Consider the following 21883-nt stretch of genomic DNA (forward strand, 5'->3'; position numbering starts at 1 on the left):
AAGTAACCAAATCCGACGCTCTGTTTAGGGAAGCACCGCGAATCTTAGCAAGAAAACTCTATTGATGGTGAGCTCGGACTAGCGAAGGTAGAACCATTGAGTTGGGAATAAATAGAGGTACAAAAAAATCTGGCTAGCGCAGGACCAATTTCGTTCAATATGGAGACTTTTTAAACTATATCGTTCAACCGTGGCGGCATCTGTCTCTAGTGGTGGCAACTATATTGCAATTGAATTTTTGCGCGAATCATATAACTTTACAAAATATAGATGGCGCTACCGCCCAATTATAAAGATGAATATCGAACAGTCTTCTCAGAACAGGTCCCGCGTAACCATGGCAACCGAAATGGTAATTGTAATTCTAGCAGTATTATTCCCAATTCAATGGGTAGAACGCTAACCGATCGGCCTTGACATGGCCAACTTCGCGCGCTCACTACGCTCGCACCAGGCGGCCTACCCAAAGAATTTCAAATCCATGTATTGGCGCGAAATAAAAGTTTGGTTTTTAGTGTCTTCGACGGCCGTCGGGAGCGCTACTTCCGGACCTTAAAGTCGGCTCCTTTTACGATATAAATAACATGGTTTTCTATGGCGCGAAACTTGACCATAATGAGTACATAGTACTGGAAATTATTTGAATATCAGAAAATTGTATTTATTTTATACTTAGGTTATAACTTAAAAGTTCAATTTCCATAAATAACCCCTCAATTTTTAAATATTTTGTATGAATAGTAAAGCCTTGTTGGATTTTAGATTTGTTGTCTTTTAAAACAATTTTCGCGGCGGGAAATTCGAACACTTGATAATTACTTACTGCTGAGTGATATCAGATTTATGTAAAAAGATATTTATTTAATTTTTCAATTATTATTTAAAGTTGTTACATATCAATAATTTTTAAATTTGTAAAAGGCAAAACACCTGGAGTTTCTTTCCACGAGTTTCCTTCCGATGCAGCGTTGAGAGGCATGTGGCTAGAAAATATCTCTCGGGATAATTTTCAAATAAATGACAGATCAGAATTGAGCGTTGTATGTAGTTTTCATTTTTGTGAAACAGATTACCGTAAAGGTCTTAAATTACGAACGCTGGAAAAAATGGCAATACCTACGGTATTCCCACAGTGGCAGTCATATTGCTAGTAGGCCAAACAGGCAAACCCTTATGTTATTAGGCCTAACTCCCAAGGGCACGGGTGGTGGCACCAGTGTGGGAGTTGGTATAAAAGGAGGTAGCAGAGAGAGAGAGATAGGGCTTTTAAGAGCATAGAGGCAGAGCTGTAGAGTCAGTGGTTAGTAGCAGTCCGAAACTAGTATGGGAGTGGTTAACTCCCAGCTAGCCTGCTAGTCAGTTCTAGTTTTCCCCCAATGGCTGCCAGGTTGCATTCTCTTCCCTTGGTGGGAATATCTAAGAAATATTAGTATCTTATTATAATAGGATAGTTATTGTATAGTTCGCACTAAGGCCTCCGAAGGCACGCTACCCAACCTTCTAGAGTAGAGTGGCTATACAGTATCCAACTTATATGATACCAAATGCGTTGAGTACAGAGCCTGATACGCAACGAACCACTTTAAAATTGGCAAGTTTGGCTTACGTAGCTGGTTTTGTGGTACAGAAAATGGAGCAGGCTGAATTTTGTAGCTTGTGTCTCGAGTGCATTTCCGGACCCTTCTCTAATTCACCACTTTTAGACTTTATTAAAACATCCGACAGAGGAGGTATAAGTTACCCAAATAAGGATTTTGTAATGGTTCATTGAGGCAGCACTTCCTTATTTACGAGAATCAGCAAGAATTAGCGAAAATATTGAAGCTCCCGTGTTGCCGAAACTTACCAGGTGTCCAATTTTGCATTGCAATTTTTATGTCCCTCATGCCTCGATATCTGCCAAATTTATCTGTGACAAAATAATACCACCCGTAGTTGATAACATAACTAGGACAATTTGATTTGAGAAAGTAAAGGAACTAGTTTACAAACCTCAATCGAGAAAAGGTCTTTCATCTTCATTATGGATTTTCATATTTTGTTCACCATACACCAGTGATACTTCATTGTTTTCCAGGATTCTTTCATATCTACCATTCATATTTACCAGCGTTCATTCTATTCTACCAGTATTCATACTTTTTTTACCAATGTTCATTCATGTTTTCGTTCATTATCACTATTATTCCAACTATATATGTCTCTAAAATTTTATGAAAAAATGCAATTATTAACTTTTACGTCAAACAAATTATTTCATAAAAATATTAAAAGTATATTTTATGCTCATTACACTAAAATTTTAGTTGCATCACTTTAAATATCAGTTTAATTGTTTATCTACTTGCCATAAAATAGTTTAAAATCCAACCCCAAACGTTTGATGAAAAATTCCACATGTCGGTTTGTTTACATTCCATTCTAATCACTGGCGCCTGAGCGGTGGCACTTTTGGAAATAGTCGATCTCGGCGGGAAAAATGAATTAGAAAATTTTGAAAAGGGTTGTAAATCATGGAAAAAGGTTTACTCTACCTCTGACATCGACGAATATATCGAATAGTTTTCAATAAATTCCTTAAAGTAACGAAAAACCATAATCGTTTCATTCGATTCTATGCTAATAGTTAGGTCCGGAGGTGGCTCCAGCGCCTCCGTAGCGGCAAAGAACGAATTTCGCTATTTTTGATCTTTTGGGTAGGCCGCCTGGTGCGAGCGTAGTGAGCGCGTGAAGTTGGCTTGACTTCTTTTAACCAATAGACTATACTAAGTTTTGTCCACTTTTGACCGCTGATACTGGACAAACTATAGGAGCTAGGTAAAAATGGCAACGAACAATTTTGCTCCTTTGATCAAGCTTAACAACATGTTTCAATTTCAGAAAAACCTGTCGAAAGCCAAATCCCACAGAAGAAGTACGATGTCCTTTTAATTTTTTTCGGGTCGGGCTTTTTACATAAAACTGAGCAGGTCGGGTCGGGCTTTTTACATAAAACTGACCAGGTCGGGTCGGGCTTTTTACATAAAACTGAGCAGGTCGGCTCGGGCTTTTTACATAAAACTGAGCAGGTTGGCTCGGGATTTTTACATAAAGCTGAGCAGGTCGGCTTGGGCTTTTTACATAAAACTGAGCAGGTCGGGTCGGGCTTTTTACATAAAACTGAGCAGGTCGGGTCGGGCTTTTTACATAAAACTGAGCAGGTCGGCTCGGGCTTTTTACATAAAACTGACCAGGTCGGGTCGGGCTTTTTACATAAAACTGAGCAGGTCGGGTCGGGATTTTTACATAAAACTGACCAGGTTGGGTCGGTCTTTTTACATAAAACTGACCAGGTTGGGTCGGGATTTTTACATAAAACTGAGCAGGTCGGCTCGGGCTTTTTACATAAAACTGAGCAGGTCGGCTCGGGCTTGTTATATAATAGTGATCGTGCCTTAAAGTTTCTATTTTATTCGCAACAGAAAATCTCTACATACAGAAAGCGAATCATTTTCACGTGTTAACCAGTCTTCTGGCACGTTCACTAATTTTTAAGCGTTTCTCAAAGAGCTCCAAGCACCATCTACTGATAAAAATGGAATCTGGAAGGCAGCTCTAACATTTAGTACAAGCGTATTCTATAAACATAAAAAGTACGAGTTTTTTTGGGTCGTGCCGGGTTTCAATTTTATCCGGCCTATTCGGGTCGGGTTTAAAATTTTCAAAATTTTCTCGGGGTGGGGCCGGTAGGCTTTTAACTTTGGCGAGCCGGGTCGGGTTTTCGAAATGAATAATTTTGGTGAGCCGGGTCGGGTCGGGTTTTCGAAATAAGTCATTTTGGCGGCCGGGTCGGGTCTGCTTTTCGAAATAAATATTTTTGGCGGGCCAGGTCGGGTCGAGTTTTCAAAATAAATAATTTTGGCGGGCCGGGTCGGGTCAGGTTTCAATTTGGTATTTTTTAATCTGGTCGGGTCGGGTCGGGCTTTAAAACTAGCCGGCCCGACTAATCTCTACCATTGTGGTACATAAGTTAATGGTAGTCGAAAAAAGCTCCCTTAGTTCTGCTTATTTAAATTAGATGGAGCTAAAATTAAGACTTTCCGAGAAAAAATGATCTTAAGAATCTGTCAAAATGTCGGTAGGAATTTCCCCTTCAATTTTTTAAATTATTATTTTTTTTTTTTGGTTTCCGCGCAGACATCCGCCTCCCCCGAGCATTTGTCCGCACGGACGCAAGACCATCACTCTTCCAATGAACGCCAAATTTATTTTGAGTTTGTGGTACGAGCAACACAAATCCAATCCTTTCCCGAAACGCCACGAGAAGGAGCTACTCGTCCTTCAAACCGGTCTCAGCATGACCCAAGTACAAACTTGGTTCGCCAATCTCAGAAGAAGAAAATTGAGAAATTTAAGAAATCAGGGTAAAAACGAAATTTTAAATTTTATTTCAACTTTTTACAAATACGCCAATAAACAAATACGTAGCGGGAATTAAATCTTGGATATAAATTTTAAAAGAATACGATTTTTTTCGTTTATCTTTAAAGAATCGTCAAATTACGTCCAAAACAATCCATTTGAGAATTTCAGCCGGCTGAATCGAAGTAACTATACGGACAGGAACGAATCTGATCAGACGTCTAGTTGCGTATCCGAAAGAGATATCGAACCAATGGATTTGTCCACTGCCGCGGCCATTCAAGAGGTATTCATTACATTATTATTATTAGTAGTAGTAGTAGTGGTGGTATTATTATCAAGAATCCATAAATGTAAACCTAGACCCGATGTCAATCTTGTGGCCTATTTTAGCGTCCTCCAGGTTTTATTTTTAAAAACATTAAAATCAGAAATGACAAAAATATAGGAATAAATATCGACAGCTTATTCTAAAATGAGTCGATTTTGACTTAAGTATGTTGAGACGCTATCCTTAACGTCTAGGTTATATTAATGGATTATTGTGAGAATTATTTTCTTCGTACAAATTATTTGAGACTCTATAGCCCCGCATTTTTTAGGCAAACCGCAGTTCGGAGGAAAATCTACTCGAAGAAAGCAATCACGTACCAAGAGCGGCGGAAGTCAGTCCTTCTGCGGGAGGAAGTTCAATTTTGCTTCGTGATTACGCGAAGAATAGCCACTTCTTGGAGGCAGATTCTGGAGGCTCGATGCCCGCTTCGTCGAGTACTAAGGCGGATCTTCCGTCATCGTCGAGAGTGTCTCATTACGCCGCTGAGTCTGTTGGTCCTCAACGCGACGCCACCTGCGCCTTTAGAATCAAATATTCCCTAAAATCCTATTTCGATAAATCGATTTTTTCCGCGGATCGTATCATTTCCAGTTCTATTCGCGAATGCCCCATTGATTTACGTTTACCAACCGTAAAGAGTCGTCGGCCTATTGAATGACATCGTCTTAGACTCGAGGGGTATGGCATTTTGAATCTCAAAGTGACTTGGGTAATTCCAAAATGATACTCTATAGTTGGATTTTCAAGCTGATTTCCATTTTTCATTTTGATATCTAGATATTTTACGATAGTTGAACATATTTTCTAATCAATTCACGAAGTTATTTTAAAATTAATTCTTGAAGATATTCTAAGATTAATTTGTTGAAGACATTTTAAGATTAATTTGTTGAAGACATTTTAAGATTAATTTGTTGAAGACATTTTAAGATCGTTGAAGATATTTTAAGATTGTTAAAGGTATTTTAAGATCGTTGAAGATATTTTCTAATTAATACTGTTGGATATTTTAAGATTAATATTCAAAGATATTTTAAAATTAATTCTTAAGGATATAGTTATGATTAATTCTTAAGGATATACTTATGATTAATTCTTAAGGATACTAAAAAAATAATGAAACCCAGAAATATAAATAAGGAACAGCGTAATTCCCTATTTTCAACCAATAGATATAATCATGACATAAAACACAAGCAATACTAACATTGTAAGTAACCATTCTATTCAACCTTGTCCAACTGACGGGCACCAAAACTATCACTATTCAAAATTGTCATTTTTACCAGAAATGTGTTGCCTAAAGGTGGTAACACGCGACTATTTTGTCAAGTTTCAATGTCAAATTATCTCTCTAGCGTCTGATCGAACAATTTTCTAGTCCATCAATATTTTAGTCAATGAAAGTTTAAAATGCTGTAATGAAATTTTTAAATACTTTAATGAAAATTTAAAATATTTTGTAAAAGTTCAAATATTTTGTGACAATTTAATTTATTTTGTTTTTATTAAATCTTCTAGCCCTTTATAAATAAATAAAGTATGTTTAAATAATAATAAAATGAATATAAATCATTTGGATTATTCTGATTTGGCGTCCCATACGTTGGTCATACTTATTTAGTAATAATAAAATGTGAATTTCGGTATAAACTATTCCCTGCAGTGTTATTTAAAATCTATTTACTGTCCTACAGTATGCAAGAGAGAGTAACAGTTTTGTGTGTAAAACGCTTTTTATTCTTACTGCTAAATAAGCGTCTTATAATCAATCTCGAGATAGCCGTCACTGATATGTCCGCGAGCTAATTAAAAATATGCACGTTTTTATTCGATTTAGTCTTTTTAGGCTTAAAGAATATATGAATATGGTTATAAAAATCGCCTTATTTTCAGCGTTAATATTATTTACGCTCTTTATAAACGCTAACGCGGTGGGTGAAGATCCGCAAACGTTGTTAGACTCTGGAATATTGGAACCAATTTCGCTAAAGCTAATTGAGGGGAGATTTATCGCTAATCGCGCTAAACGGCATTCGGACAACGCGATTGGACCCAGTCCTAAAGGGTCGATTTATATTGACGGAGATCAGATGCTGGTACAATTCAGGGCATTCGGTCAATTCTTCCGGTGTCTCGCCACGCGGAAAGCGTCGGTGATTTCTGGAGAATCTCTGGCGGTGACGGTACTGGATTCGCCAGCTCAAAGGAACTATTGGCTCCGAGAAAAAGACATTGACCATTTCGAAGGACATTTAATTGGCGATCGAAGTCCCTGCTACGGCTATTTGGGCGAAAAGGGTCGCTTGTCCCTAACGATTGAAGATGAAGGTCAAGGTCACATATTCGTCGAACCATCGACGTATTATTTTGACGTGGATGTAGCCGCGAACGATTCTTCGAGGTGGCACAATAACTTGATTTACCGTGGTAAGTATAATTCTTCGCAAACTGTTGCTTTGTTTACGTGAAACCAGAGGCCATTGAAAATAGGTTAACGCTTAGCCATAACTTCCGCCCTTCTAACTAGTTCTGGAAAATTTCCGCTCTAGGTTCCACAGCAGCAGTGAAACGTTTAATTAATTTATTTATTTTTATTTACATCTGCTCAATAAGCCTCTAACAATGCTTTTGTTTGAGCATCGATACATGCAAGTTGAGTTAAAGACGCGAAGACAGTAAAAAAATACAAATGTATTCAATGTTATTACGATTTTGAGGGGAATCTATATCACGCTGAAGGGAAGATACATGGCGGCGAAAAGTGTGGCGATTGGGGATAGAAATAATTGCTTTTGGAAGAGAGTTCCAATCATTGATGAAAATTGACGAAAAGTGATTTTGGCGCTGCGTAGGACAAACTCGAGGGAATGACCTCTAGTTTGGGAGAAATTGAGAGAAAATAAATCATCATAATTTAGAGTTACGTTATTATAAAAAAATCATGGAGTAAACAAAGGTCATTAACACGGTGGCGCAGATGGACAGGGTCAATACGAAGGAAACGCGGACGAGAAGGGGCTGGAAGAGTAGAAATTTTGTGAGGAAGCTTCGCAAAAGCATTCTGAGCTATTTGGAGTGCGAGGAGGTCCGATTGAAGTTGGGGGCGCGAGATAGGGGAACAAAAATCAAAAAGAGTTATAAAGAGTTTGGATCAGCTTGAGAGAACGAAAAAAAGATAACGACGAACAATACCGGTAATAGAGCGAGCCTTCTTCGATATTTTGTTAACATGACTAGACATTTTAAGTAAGGATCACCATAACTCGCAAGTCCCGCTGAGAGAGTAGTTTGAATGGGGACCCTTGATTTTATATACATGATTGGGGTTATTCCTGCCAAGGTGTAGAACGGAACATTTATCGACTTTGAAAGATAGCCCCTTCGAGTCAGCCCAATCAATAACAGCATCGAGATCAGATTGAAGACACAGACAGTTAGACACGGACTTGATACAATTAAATAACTTAGTGTCAGCGGCAAAAAGGGCGACGAACGCATCGAACAACCTCAGGGAGCAGGGTTGGCATATAACCAGCCATACCGGTTATAGCCACCTGGTTAAAACCGGTTATGGCCACTTGAAAAAATCCTGATTTTTTTTTGCCTTTTTTTAAAAAAAATTACATTATGAATATTTTAGTAAATTAATAGTTTTTATTTAGAAATTTAAATTATTTTTTGTTTCATATTTAGAAACCGGTTTACTTTGGCCAGTTTTTCGGTCAGTTTAAAGTTCGAAAGTTCGCTGCCCCGCTTCTGTCGGTGCGTCATACACATAAACTAGGAGGAATTTCCCGAGGAAATCAAATAATTGAGTTATTTTATATAGTTATTTCGCTTTATTTGTTTAGTTTCTTATTTACGACAATAACTGTAGACAATTTCTACTTACATAAGTAAAAGGTACTGTTTATATTTTAGCCGGTTATAACCGAAAAAAAACGGTTATAGCCAATTAAAACCACTGGTCTGGATTTTTTAAAAAAAAGCCGGCTTTTTTTCAACCCTGTAGGGAGGGAGTTAATTAACACATTAAACAAAAGGGGGCCAAGAACAGAGCCCAATCTGAGACGGGGGCTTTTCTGTCAAACACCGGGCGCAGAGAAGCGCAGTTGTAGGAACCGTCCCGTCAGTTAAAGAGTGGGGGAGACAACAGTGCTGCGCTAAAACATGGACTCTCCCCGTCCGTGTTAGGTAAAATTGACTTACTTTCGTTAAATTCTGGTAATACTACGTTCTCCTTTATTTTTACTTTTAACGGTGGTGAAATTTTTAAAATGGAAAATCCGCGTATAAAAATTTATATTAATCCAATTCTTTATATTTGTTAAAATTTATCTCGATCAATAATCAAACTAAATAGAAATTGTTTATTTTCTATCATTTTTATTTTTAATGAAAACCAATATTCAACAAATAAAGAAGCCCAACAAATTAAAAAAAAATATGGAAGACGATTCCAGAAACAAAAGTACAATTACTTATGTGGTTTTCTTCGGGATGCTTTGAAAGTCGATGCACTGCCGATTGTGTTGTCCAAAGTAGATCCCGGAGAGAATCACCTGTTACACTGGGAAGTTACTCCAACAGAAAGGGCAGCCAATTTCTCACTTGATTAAAAATTAAAATTGCGTAGTTAATAGATTTTCCAATCGTATATCTCTGGAATAGAACCTATTTGACTGCTCCTCGACAGTAAATAAAAAAATTGACATTTGACTCTTGGTGGACATCAACCATTTTATTTTCTATATTTAACCTCTAGTTTTTCTGTCGCGCACCAAAGTTTCCGATATTAGCAGCTTCCTCCCGTCACTTACGATATTTTTGGCACTGCTTAGTGGTTTGTTGCTGAGGTAATCCCTAAAACTGTTACGGGTCTTCCGTATAGAGCGCGCGTTACTGGTTATATTCCCTTTAAACATAGTGTTTAATAATATTATTCGGACATAGCCTCCGTTGAATATGAGCGGCTTCAATTTACTAATTTGCCTAAACACTTGGGAAATTTTAAATGAGATTTGAAGGTCAACGTATTTTTAATTCCTAGAGTTAGTATTTATAGTGGAATGGAGATATATATTTGATTGTAACTCTAAGTGGAATCTATTCCTAGCAGACTTCTCAACAATTTCAAGGCCTTTAACTACTTTGCTCTGGGTAAGAATAATTACTTACTTCGACCAAAAGAAGCCTATTAGCGAACTTTTACTACACCCTCTTTCGGTGACGCGTGAAAATAGCAAACGATAATAATAATATTAATTTAGAGTTAAGAGTGAAGGAATTTAGGAGTTGGTTCAAGGCTGAATTTTTGAATTCGTAAGCCCTATGCATTTTTTAATGAAATTGTTGCTAAGAAGTGGTAAAATGTTTTCTTATCTTCTTCATAGACCTTAATGGCTCCTTCGTACTTCATATGCCCTAGCTAGGCATTGTGCTTAATGTGTCTTAAAGTACATAGGCTTCTTGCGTAATTAAAGGGCAACGCAAGCTCTGTGGCAAAATAAAGAAAAAGTAACGTGCTTTTTAACCCCCTACACCCCCCTCAGTACTGGCGAGACCACGCAGAGTTTACCGGAAATTTCGCATTTTGCATACATATTCACACAAATGACAGCTCACTTGCGTTGCCCTGTAAACTATTGGTGAGAAAGAACATCATCTACCGACCGAGTTTTTAACTGGAAACGTGAAAGCTGTCTGCTCATTCAAAATGGCTTAAAAGGCCTAAAAATCATTGGAATTTGGAAGGTGGGGCTACAAAATCACTTGTATTACGAAGGTATTCTTAAGTCACGTAACAGAAGAGCAGGTTGAAGTACATAAATGTGCGATATTCACGTTGGCTTTAAAGCGTAATTACTTAAGCTTTATTTATTTATATATTTTCAGGTTTAAAAGAACAATGAGTAAAAATTACAAAAACTAATTTACGAGGTGAGAGGGGTCGAAACGAACAATGCTTCTGTTATAACCTCAATGTAATTTTTAAGTGTTTTGGTAAATTAGTTATAGAAACTCTAGTCTTTGTTTCAGCCTAAAAAATTAAATCAAAATCTCGCCTGCTAGCTGTTTCGTCACGAATTTAAGTTTTATTTTTCTAAGCTCGAAAATAGTGGACCATTTTGTAGGCCATTTAATAGAATTTGAGCACGGCAAAAACTTGCTCCTAGAGCGATCTCATTCCCTTGATCTCTCCAAAACGGCAGATCAGTTTCGACCGATCTCAGGGCGCTCGATAGCGGTAAATGGAACATGCGAATATTGATCGGGGCAGATTCGAACATGCAAATGGAACAAGATAAGTTGATCGGAGCACTCGAGAGCAGTCAAATAGAAAACGCTTTAAGACAGCTTAAATTTATTTAAAAAAACAAAGGTGATTCCAGAACATTCTCCGGTTGCATCTTAAGACACCGACTACACCATGTGAGGCAGAGTGTTGCTAGGAAACGCACTAGGCGGAAAGTTTGAAATTTCAAACCTTAAATTCTGTATTTTTTGCACTCGTTCAGGATTTTAAACAAAAATAGATTAAAAAAAGTTTAAATGAAGTGATAATTTGGAATGCCAATAACTTTATAATTCTACAGTTTTTATGAAAACACGCGAAACCTAGTTAGTTCACGTTTAATTTACAAGACAGTGGCGGCGCTACGGGGTAGGCCAGGTAGGCCACTGCCTACCTTAAAATTTTGAGGGGCCCCAAAATCATCCTATAAGGGGCCCCAAATTGATCTAGAAAGGGTCTTAAAATTGTCCCAAGAGATAAAATTATTTATAAATAACAATGAAACAATTGTCGATAATGTATTTTTGAGGTAAATTTTCGATAATTTTTTAAGGTATCTCCTAGTAAATAAAACCAGTTCTGTTATATTTGGACTCGTTTTACTGTTGTTAGAACTTTTTTTTTCGTCATGTACATCACTACTTTACTTTATTGAAGCATTTCGTTGAGAAAAGGGGGGTCCCGGGTCGGGGGCCCATTTATTTGGTTTGCCTACCCTCGCGAAAATTCCTGGCGCCGCCACTGTTACCAGATGCTTTTGTGGTTTTCTACCTAAAAAAATTTAAACAGAGATCTTCTCGTTAAACGATTTCTTTGATTTATTTCGATAAAATCCGTGTTTAACACTAATAGTACTGCAGTGAAGTTGATTAGTCTATGGTTTGGCGATTCTACAGAAATTGCGATATATGTTGCGGCAGTTATTTGTTAAACGACTTTAAGTATCAAACTTCTATAAACGTCAAGAAGTAGTGTTTCGTATATTAATAAGTTACAAATGTTAGGTAGTGATTTACATCGTTGCGATCGTGGTTTTTGCTTCACGAATGAGGCTCCGGAAAGAAATTCCGTTGAAGATAAGACTGACCAATTTGTCGGCCAACGCCCCAGTCGTCTACGGCGTTCTTCGGAAGATGTCTACGGGGAAAAATATCAGAGTTCGTTGTCGGAAGATGACATGATGCGACGTTTGAAAAAGTTGAACGGATCACATATCACCATTAGAGCGTTTCTTCACAGTTCACTTTTTTCGTTGTATAAGGACAATGAAGCCTTAGTTATCGGTGAATTGGTAGCCGTTTACACGCAGCTTGACAAGTAATCGACTAATTCTAATTTTTTGACAAGTGATACTTAAAATACACTTCTGATTGTAGGTTATTTCGTTTATTGGACTTGGACAACGATGGCTTGGGAGATAACTTGGGATCTCGCCTAGTTAATATTACGCTCATGAAAACGCCTCTGCAAGGCTTATTGGGCCAATATTACAAGAATGAAAACTCCTACATGGGCAACATACGCGATTCACTGTTTTCCGTTAAAAAAGCTAAAGTAGAGAACCCCGATCTGTTTTCTCCAGTTAGTGTGGAACATTTTATTCATGGCACTAAGATGTTGGCCACCGGACAGGCGTTCGTCAGGACCATCTGCCGCCCTCCGTGGAACGCGTTGTCGGTCACCTTCAGAAGAAGCGGAGGAAAAATAGCTAGCAGACCCAACGCCGTATTTCTTCTCGCGCACGAAACCCTGCACACTATGGGTGCCAGAGACATTCAATCTAAGAACAATATGACGTGTATTCCCAAGCAGAGGCAGAAAAACTTAATAGACTATGGGTTTTCTTGGAGTAGGAAAAATCCATCGGGAATTCAGTTCACCGATTGCAATCGAATGAAAGTTCTTAAAACCGTTACTGAAGGTCAGTAACCGTAGTATCGTGTTTTATTGAAGTATGAAAAGCGTAATTACTCTTCTATTTTTTCAGTGGTGCCATTTAAAGGGTGTTTCACGCGAGATAGTTCCCTAAAATCCGAATGCGGAAATTTAATACTTGAAGTGGGCGAAGAATGCGATTCGTGGCCGAAAGACAAACGACCCAAGGACGGAGAAAGGTTTTGTTGCTCTCCGCCCTATACCGGTACGCATAACGAATCGTACGTCCTGGACAAACCATGCACGCTAGCCAGAAAATCCTATCAAGCCGTTTGCGATCCCCACTCTAGTCCTTGCTGTAACGAAAGTTGCAAAATTGTAGCGAAAAATGAGAACGTCCAGTGTTCTTCACCCTCTGACGATTGTATTCGATCAACGTTCTGTGACGGCCAGTCCGCATCGTGTCCTTCGACCGAATGGCAACCTGATGGTACACCTTGCAACGAGCAGACGTCAGTCTGTTCGAGTGGAGTTTGCGAAGTTTCGATTTGCGAAAAGAACGGGTTTGCGGTATAGTTCCGAAGACCGTTGATGATGCGCTTTGTCGTTTAACTTTGTTCGGTTTCCTAGGATTGCGATTGCCAATACGATATTTCCAATTTTCCGTGCTTTCCTTGTTGTTTGAATAATAACACAGGAAAATGCGTACCTTCGGTCCTCTTGGGAAAAAGTTTTCGAGCCAGAGATGGGAAACCCCTCCTCAAGGAAGACGGGACATTTTGCGCACCCGGTAAATCCTGTCAAAGGTATATTTTCTACTATTATATATATAATAGGCTCGTTCACTTCGGTCGCGTTGTAATAAAACTATTAATTTGGATTTCGTTTACCTTGTTAAGGGGACTTTGTCTAGCCGAAAATGATATTCAGGACAGCGTACCATTGTCATTGGTCACTGAAGATGTTAGCAATAATCCCACAAACGTTCCCAAGATTTCTGAAAACCAACATTCCACAGAAGACACCTCAATTTATTCCACTCTTCGTGCCAGTAAAAGCCTTGCTTCAAAACTCACTGAAGATGTTGCCAATAATCCCACAAAAGACCAGGAGACTTCTGCAATCCAACATTCCACAGAAAACAGCTCAATTTATTCCACTCTTCGTGCCAGTGAAATCCTGGCCTCAAAATTCACTGAAGATGTTTCCAATAATCCCACAAAAGACCAGGAGACTTCTGCAATCCAACATTCCACAGAAAACACCTCAATTTATTCCACTCTTCGTGCCAGTGAAATCCTGGCCTCAAAACTCACTGAAGATGTTACCAATAATCCCACAAACGTCCCCAAGATTTCTGAAAACCAACATTCCACAGAAGACACCTCAACTTATTCCACTCTTCATGCCAGTAAAAGCCTGGCCTCAAAACTCATTGAAGATGTTACCAATAATCCCACAAAAGACCAGGAGACTTCTGCAATCCAACATTCCACAGAAAACAGCTCAATTTATTCCACTCTTCGTGCCAGTGAAATCCTGGCCTCAAAACTCACTGAAGATGTTACCAATAATCTCACAAACGTCCCCAAGATTTCTGAAAACCAACATTCCACAGAAGACACCTCAACTTATTCCACTCTTCATGCCAGTAAAAGCCTGGCCTCAAAACTCATTGAAGATGTTACCAATAATCCCACAAAAGACCAGGAGACTTCTGCAATCCAACATTCCACAGAAAACACCTCAATTTATTCCACTCTTCGTGCCAGTGAAATCCTGGCCTCAAAACTCACTGAAGATGTTACCAATAATCCCACAAACGTCCCCAAGATTTCTGAAAACCAACATTCCACAGAAGACACCTCAACTTATTCCACTCTTCATGCCAGTAAAAGCCTGGCCTCAAAACTCATTGAAGATGTTTCCAATAATCCCACAAAAGACCAGGAGACTTCTGCAATCCAACATTCCACAGAAAACACCTCAATTTATTCCACTCTTCGTGCCAGTGAAATCCTGGCCTCAAAACTCACTGAAGATGTTACCAATAATCCCACAAACGTCCCCAAGATTTCTGAAAACCAACATTCCACAGAAGACACCTCAACTTATTCCACTCTTCATGCCAGTAAAAGCCTGGCCTCAAAACTCATTGAAGATGTTACCAATAATCCCACAAAAGACCAGGAGACTTCTGCAATCCAACATTCCACAGAAAACAGCTCAATTTATTCCACTCTTCGTGCCAGTGAAATCCTGGCCTCAAAACTCACTGAAGATGTTACCAATAATCTCACAAACGTCCCCAAGATTTCTGAAAACCAACATTCCACAGAAGACACCTCAACTTATTCCACTCTTCATGCCAGTAAAAGCCTGGCCTCAAAACTCATTGAAGATGTTACCAATAATCCCACAAAAGACCAGGAGACTTCTGCAATCCAACATTCCACAGAAAACAGCTCAATTTATTCCACTCTTCGTGCCAGTGAAATCCTGGCCTCAAAACTCACTGAAGATGTTACCAATAATCCCACAAACGTCCCCAAGATTTCTGAAAACCAACATTCCACAAAAAACACCTCAATTTATTCCACTCTTCATGCCAGTAAAAGCCTTGCCTCAAAGCTCACTGACGATTTTGCCGATAATCCCACAAACGTCCCCGAGACTTCTGAAAACCAACATTCCACAGAAGACACCTCAACTTATTCCACTCTTCATGCCAGTAAAAGCCTGTACTCAAAACTCACTGAAGATGTAACCAATAATCCCAGAAACGTCCCCAAGTTTTCTGAAAACCAACATTCCACAGAAAATACCTCAATGTATTCCACTTTTCATCCTAGTAAAAGCCTTGCCTCAAAAATCACTGTGAATACGTCAGAGCCCACAATTTCTATAATTCATACCTCTACAAAACCCGAAAGTTTTTTTCCCAATGTGACGACCTTGGGGAGAGATAATTGTTCGTACAATACTAATGTAAGTATTTTTAAACTTTACTAAAATCTAATTTGAAATTATGCAGGCTATAATTTAATTATCATTCCCATTCTGAAATTGAGTTCTTATTTAAAAATATAAAATTAACCATCCCTACACCTAGGCTACCTGTACAAATCCTTTTTATTTATATTTATTTTTTCAATGGTGTGCCTCTTTCCGGAGCCAAAATCGTGACTACGCCACTGAATATACCCATTCATAAATCGCTTACAAGGGCGTCAGAGAGAAACATGTGGGAGAAGGCCTTCGAAGTTCGATTCTAATGTTTTTCTTCATACTAGAGGGCGCTAATTTAAACGCTTTGTCGTTAAGGAAATAAATACTTACTAATTAGCTTTTTCATTTTTAATAGAGCCATGTAGAGGTCAACGAGAGAAGCTCATAAATTACTAGATTTTTGTCTGCAGCTTAGCAGACATTTTCCTTTTTTTGTAAAATTGTAATAACAAATTGTCTGCTTAGCAAACGGAAGTCAAGCCGTTTATGAACTTCTTACGTTTACCGCTACCTTCCTCTACGTTAACGGTAAACTGAATGAGGTAATTTTAAAAAAAAACTTATTATGAAAAATATTAATATTTTTTGCGGTTTCTGATAGCGTTTTCCATTTGACTGCTCTCAAGCGCTCTAGATCGCTCTGATCAACATTTTATGTTCCATTTGCGTGCTCGGATCTGCTCCAATCAAGTTCCGCGTGTTCCTTTTCCCAATCTCTGAGCACCCGAGAGTCTCGGGTGCTCCGACAACGCCCAAAACCGCTCGCCCAAAACTGATCTGCCAAGACATTGAGTTGGGAATAATAATCTAGAGGTCTAATCAAAACGTCGGATTTCAGCATTTCACGAAACAAGTTTTTAAAAAATAAGAATACTGCCGTCTGCTCCCAAATGACGAGAAAACTATCATTCTACCCGTTGCGCCGTCTATCTCTCAATGGTTCGTTCAAATAAGACGCGTTTTCCGGCAAAAACTTTTTTTTTTCAAAAAGAATGGATGGCGCCACGGGTCATATGATAACGTTATCTCGTCATTTTAGAGGAGACGACAGTCACGGCACATTCGTAATTTTCAAAAACTTGTTTCGCGGGGGGGGGGGGGGGGGGGAGCAGTTTTGATTGGATCTCTAGATTAATATTTCCAACTCAATGTGCCAAGACGCGAAAATTCTAAATACTAGCAGACAAAAAACAACAAAGCGCGGGAATAATGTAATGGAATGTTCCATTTGCAGTTCTACGATGTCAGAGACAGATTCGGAGCTAATCTCGAGCAATCAAATGGAAAACGTTATTAAATTCGTGTACGTGGCTTTAAATCTTACCAGATGGCGCCAACAGTCTGAAACGTAGAAAATTGAAATTATTAAAAGCTACTTGGCGCAGCTAAGGTTTACCCTTTTTATGTTTCATGTCAAGATCATTTCCAGCAGGGTTTATTAAAGCCGAGTACTGATAGATATGATAGTATTTTTCTTGTAAAGGTTTTGTCTAACTTCATTCCATATGATTTTTTATCTTTCTAGGATCTTTGGCTAATTTCTACAATGATTTTCTTGGGTTCAATAATTTTATTTCTACTTGTGACTGGATTGTATATAAGTATTACTTTATAAAACCAAATACATGTATTTCTTAAAAATATATTTTTATTTTTTTATTAACAAATAATTAAATACTTTAATAAAGCATCCCATAAAAAACCCGAATTTTATAGGAATTATTAAAAACAATCCAGATCATAAATAATGACTATAAACTGATACAAAATTTCTGGTTTTAATACTTCACTTTAATTTTAATATTATATAAATCACAAAGAAAACAAAAAATGAAAATAATATTAAATATAAAATATATCTATTGTGTCCTGCTTTGGATATTTTAATTAAACGACCCATGGTTGAGCCTAAAAATCCATGTGTTGAATCAAAATCATCATCCTGTAATTAAATGTATAAATATTTATTATTTCAATTATTATATTGCTTTAATCAAAATTTTACCATTTGCCTTAAATATTTGTTTTGTTCTTTAACTTCATGTCCAATATCAATTGAAAGCTGAAATAATTTTGATAGTTAAGTGGAATTTAATTATTTCAGTTTAAATTATATTACCGATTTTAATGCTGTTATTTTATCTTTAAGCCCATCAACCAACCGTTCATTTTCTTCTTCTACAATTTCATTTGAAGGATTTCCATAGTAATTTCCATCTAAAATTGATCCATAATATTTAATTAGGAATGTTATTTTCCAATACGTGGCGCCACTTTCCGGTGGTGTAACAGGAAAACATTAGGGGCCTTGGCCAACGTTTAGGCTGGATAGACTAAAAACGTTTATTTTAACTGCAAGATAAAAACCTACTTGAATGAGTCGCTGTCCGTTTCATTTTGGGTGTTTCAGGAACAAAAGTTTAAAAAAATTGCCAACAAGTATAGGTTAATTTTAAATAATTCGAAAAGGGTTACGATCAACCAATTTTCCGCAGTCTCTCCATTAACACGTCAACTTCGATAATTTTCCAGCCAATGAAATACTTTAGATATTTTGCCAAGATCTAGTATATTCGTCTGCTACATAGTATGATAATTGGTTCTTGTGAGTGATTGTCACTCAGTTTTTCAAGAGTTTATAAATCTCGTCACTGTCAGCATGGCGACGAATTTTAATGACCTTCTTTCAACGTTAAACGAAGTAAATGTTAATTCAGAATCAATTTCGGATCCAAAAAATCGTTTGGTTCAATACAAAAACAATAGTAAGCAGCTTGTTTCCCAAGAGGAGAGGCGATCAAATTTCCTTAAACATTTAAAAGAGAAAAGAGAAAACTATCAAAAGTTAGCAAGAAATTTGGCTCTCGGAGATCTTGCAAAATCAGCTGGTTTGTCTGATGATGATGATGTTGAAGAAATGCAGTGCGAGTCTAAACCTTATCAGTATCGAAAGAAAATGTCAAAAGGAAAACAACTTTACAAAGATCAGCTAATGCTCTCGGAATGGATGCTAGATTTACCATCTGATTTTGAGACTTCATGGGTCATGAAATTATGCCCCGTTGCTAAACGATGTTTGGTCATAGCTTCAAATGGGATAACTAATGCGTATTCTCGTAGAACTGGACAGAGAATGACTACATTTCAATCATTATTACCAGGTGGAAGTCGTGAACCTAACCATAAAAGTTCTAATTATACGATATTGGACTGTGTATATGATCGATCTGTAAAATATTTTTATATTCTCGATGTCATGTGTTGGAATGGGTTTCCAGTCTACGACTCTGAAGCTGAATTTAGATTTTATTGGTTGAAAGACAAACTCTCAGAAGTTCCAAATATTGCAGAAAAATCAACTAAAAACCCCTTTTCTTTTGTGGCATTACAAAATTACAGTTGTGACTCAGAAACACTTCACATAATTCTTAACTCTCCTTTACCGTTTGAAGCCAAACTTGATGGCTTACTTTTTTACCATAAGGGGGCCCATTATACAATTGGTAAAACTCCTCTTGTTACTTGGCTTAAGCCCCATATGGTACAGGAAGCTTTCCAAGTTGCGGTCCCAGAATATTTCATGCAAGACAAACTAGATTCTTATGTATCATATGATGCCTTTGTTAAATCAAAAATTCAAGATATACATATTCAAGACCAAATTAAATGTATGAATATCGATTAAAAATTATTGAAATACATTATTTTTTTATTTTGAAAAAGTTTAAATAGATAGCAGCACCATTGCAGTAAAAGTGTGAATTTTTTCCAATTTCTGTTTCATCGTTTTTAGATAGATGGCGACACTGGTTCTGGATTATTGAAATTTTCGATAAAGAACAAAATGAGATGGATTACGTAGTGAAACGTCACTAGGGAACGACATTCCTGGAAATGGCTGAAGTGCATAGCAAGCGCGAAATGTACCGCTGTGATTAAATCGGCTTATATAATATTACACAGTAGATATAAATATACAGATATAAGTGATTTTCTTCAACAAACACCTAATCCGTACCTAGTAAGTCTAAATTACTTTTTGTCTTTCGGAATTAACTTTAAACCGAAGTATTTTTACGACTACTTCTCTAACCAAGGCTTCGAGAAAGAATGATAGCGATCAATTTTTAAGCCTTGGCTTCTTCGTGGTTCGGGAATCGGGCTTTCTACGGATATTTCCTCGGAAGTGGCTGCTTAGGCAATCCGGGAAGGCACGGTCGATTTTGCGCGCCCATTCCGGAATAACGTTAAGTCGAGGTTTATTAAATCCTCTTTGCCAACATAATTAATACGCCCCCAAATATAAGGAACCTTTTTTGCAATAGGACTTCCTATTTACGAACTTGAAACTTTAGACCTGTGTAAAATTTTATATTCCTTTGATATGGGTTGACGTTACTACGCTATAATTCGTTCCCCCCCCTCAATTCTTACAGACCCCAAACGATACGAATTCGTTTGTTTTAGTGGATAGGCAGCGGTTGAGAGAAACATATCGCAGACATAACTACAGCGAGCCGACTTTAAAACAATAAACAAAGCTGGAAAATATGGCTCCAATATCCCGTTACGAATTTGTTTTTCGTACCCTGAAAAATGCGCCAACCTGCCATTACGACCCCCGTGCCCGGCCAAATACAGAGGCGGTGCAATTTATTCACCCTCTTATTTTTGGGTCCCTCACCACGGTCCCCGCACCACTTTTGACCTTCGGCCTTGACTTTGGTTTTCAATTTCAAAGGCGCGTTTTCCGATCCGCGAATATCGGGGCCCTCCCTCCCGAGATAAATCGCTTTCGCGCGGCGCCAAAACTGGGCTTTCTTTTCACACCGAATAACAAAGTAACCCCCCTTCCTAACAATTTCTCCCTTCACGGGCTGGTTCCATTTGGTGTACGAACGCAAAAACGCTGGAAGTTTCTATTTATAGTGTAGAAAACGTCGATTTCTTTGTCCAGTTTGAGGCCCTTAGAACGAACTTAAAGACATAGGCATGGCCGATGACATTATTGGTGATTATTTTTCGGAAGATGCCTGTTTTCTGGCGCTAATCAGACCCTTCCCTCTGAGAAAGAAAAACCTTGCCTTCGAAAAATTCGAGTCCTTCTGGAAGTTCTGGTAGCAATTACTAAATGCGTATAGAAAAAGAGGTCAATTTTTTTTCCCAAATATTCTTCCTAAAACCTGTTTTTTGTCTTTCCTCATACTTGTTCGGATGGAATGATTTCTATCCCTCAGCCAAAAGCGGAAGAATGACCCTGGCGCTGCTGGAAGGAAATTTTCAATCACATTTTCGTAACGGCTAATCGTTTCATTTAGAAAATCGACATCAATACGAATAATTATTTATTAATTTTGGCATTGTTGGTTTTTTTTTATTTCTAATGACCCGGTCGAATAGGGAAAATGACTCGATACATTTTTCGTCAACTAAGCTTCGTTCGTTTTGTAGATCGTTGCATCGTCTATTTGCCCTGATTGTTTAACGGTTTTTAGACGGATTTTGCGCGCGATGACTTCGATATCTTATGTAAATATTTTGCGGCGATATCCTCGTTAAACGGGAAAGGGTTTTCACCCACCGCGTTGCAAAAACGTCTGGCGTTTATTTACGCTAGTTTTCTCATTCTGGTGTGGGTTTGAAATATTTGCGTCGCCGAATTCCCCCTTTAAAAAAAAATGGCGCCACTTGTTAGCTAATCTCTCCCGCTTAGAATTGGGAAGATGCTAAATTTTTTCCCATCCGGACGTCTTTGACTTTTTTTGTCGTTTCGCTGGTGTGTCTTAGTCGCCCGTCTGGCTTACGTATCTTTTCGGAGATGTCTGTCTAAAGTCGCTATAAATAGCAAATCGCGACGAGAGGCTTTTAAACATCCAAGTAGGATCTTCAATTAATTATTGATTTCCTTAACGAGATATTAAAACAATAACAAGACTTTCTAGAGCGTGCTACGTAAGAGTTATCCT

At 38.0% G+C, this 21883-nt stretch overlaps 4 protein-coding genes across 9 annotated transcripts in view; 3 read left to right on the forward strand and 1 right to left on the reverse strand.

Annotated features, from left to right (window-relative positions):
- The first annotated feature begins 2383 nt into the window (after positions 1–2383).
- Positions 2384–17532, forward strand: LOC149947352 (uncharacterized). The gene is made up of 11 exons (XM_090170882.1): positions 2384–2403; positions 4177–4403; positions 4530–4687; positions 5004–5169; positions 6632–7165; positions 12038–12350; positions 12410–12954; positions 13021–13478; positions 13539–13714; positions 13808–15896; positions 17443–17532. The coding sequence occupies exons 1-11, from the start codon at positions 2384–2386 to the stop codon at positions 17530–17532; spliced, it is 4776 nt and encodes a 1591-aa protein (XP_090027008.1).
- A 100-nt stretch (positions 17533–17632) lies between these two features.
- Positions 17633–18463, reverse strand: LOC149947353 (BET1 homolog). Of its 2 annotated transcripts, none has more exons than XM_090171345.1 (4): positions 18289–18463; positions 18037–18134; positions 17923–17979; positions 17633–17859 (listed from the first exon to the last, which is right to left on the reverse strand). In XM_090171345.1, the coding sequence occupies exons 1-4, from the start codon at positions 18311–18313 to the stop codon at positions 17704–17706; spliced, it is 336 nt and encodes a 111-aa protein (XP_090027471.1). In that variant the 5' UTR covers positions 18314–18463; the 3' UTR covers positions 17633–17703. The 2 variants fall into 2 exon arrangements, with proteins under 2 accessions (XP_090027471.1, XP_090027472.1); XM_090171346.1 differs by having other exon boundaries at positions 17766–17859; positions 17930–17979.
- Positions 18179–19602, forward strand: Snup (snurportin-1). The gene has a single exon (XM_090170883.1). It carries the CDS (start codon positions 18577–18579, stop codon positions 19600–19602), a length of 1026 nt encoding a protein of 341 aa, XP_090027009.1. The 5' UTR covers positions 18179–18576.
- Positions 19603–19790: 188 nt separating this feature from the next.
- LOC149947355 (uncharacterized) overlaps positions 19791–21883 on the forward strand; it is a 34691-nt gene continuing 32598 nt past the window's right edge. For all 5 annotated transcript variants that reach the window (XR_016480621.1, XR_016480622.1, XR_016480623.1 and 2 more), the window contains exon 1: positions 19791–19938. The gene's annotated coding sequence lies outside the window, so the exon portion shown is untranslated. The remainder of the gene's footprint in view (positions 19939–21883) is intronic.

Source organism: Leiobunum rupestre, chromosome 4 (genome assembly GCF_980474605.1).
Source record: "Leiobunum rupestre chromosome 4, qqLeiRupe1.1.hap1, whole genome shotgun sequence".
In the NCBI taxonomy this organism is placed as follows: domain Eukaryota; kingdom Metazoa; phylum Arthropoda; class Arachnida; order Opiliones; family Sclerosomatidae; genus Leiobunum; species Leiobunum rupestre.

Coding starts and splice junctions, on each gene's coding strand:
- LOC149947352 (XM_090170882.1), top strand. CDS start 2,384: ATGAAAAATTCCACATGTCG. Junction 4,688..5,003: donor CTGCCGCGGCCATTCAAGAG/GTATTCATTACA, acceptor CGCATTTTTTAG/GCAAACCGCAGTTCGGAGGA. Junction 12,351..12,409: donor GTTTACACGCAGCTTGACAA/GTAATCGACTAA, acceptor TTCTGATTGTAG/GTTATTTCGTTTATTGGACT.
- LOC149947353 (XM_090171345.1), bottom strand. CDS start 18,313: ATGAAACGGACAGCGACTCATTCAA. Junction 18,135..18,288: donor ACGGACAGCGACTCATTCAA/GTAGGTTTTTAT, acceptor GATCAATTTTAG/ATGGAAATTACTATGGAAAT. Junction 17,980..18,036: donor AAATAACAGCATTAAAATCG/GTAATATAATTT, acceptor AAATTATTTCAG/CTTTCAATTGATATTGGACA.
- Snup (XM_090170883.1), top strand. CDS start 18,577: ATGGCGACGAATTTTAATGACCTTCTTTCAACGTTAAACGAAGTAAAT.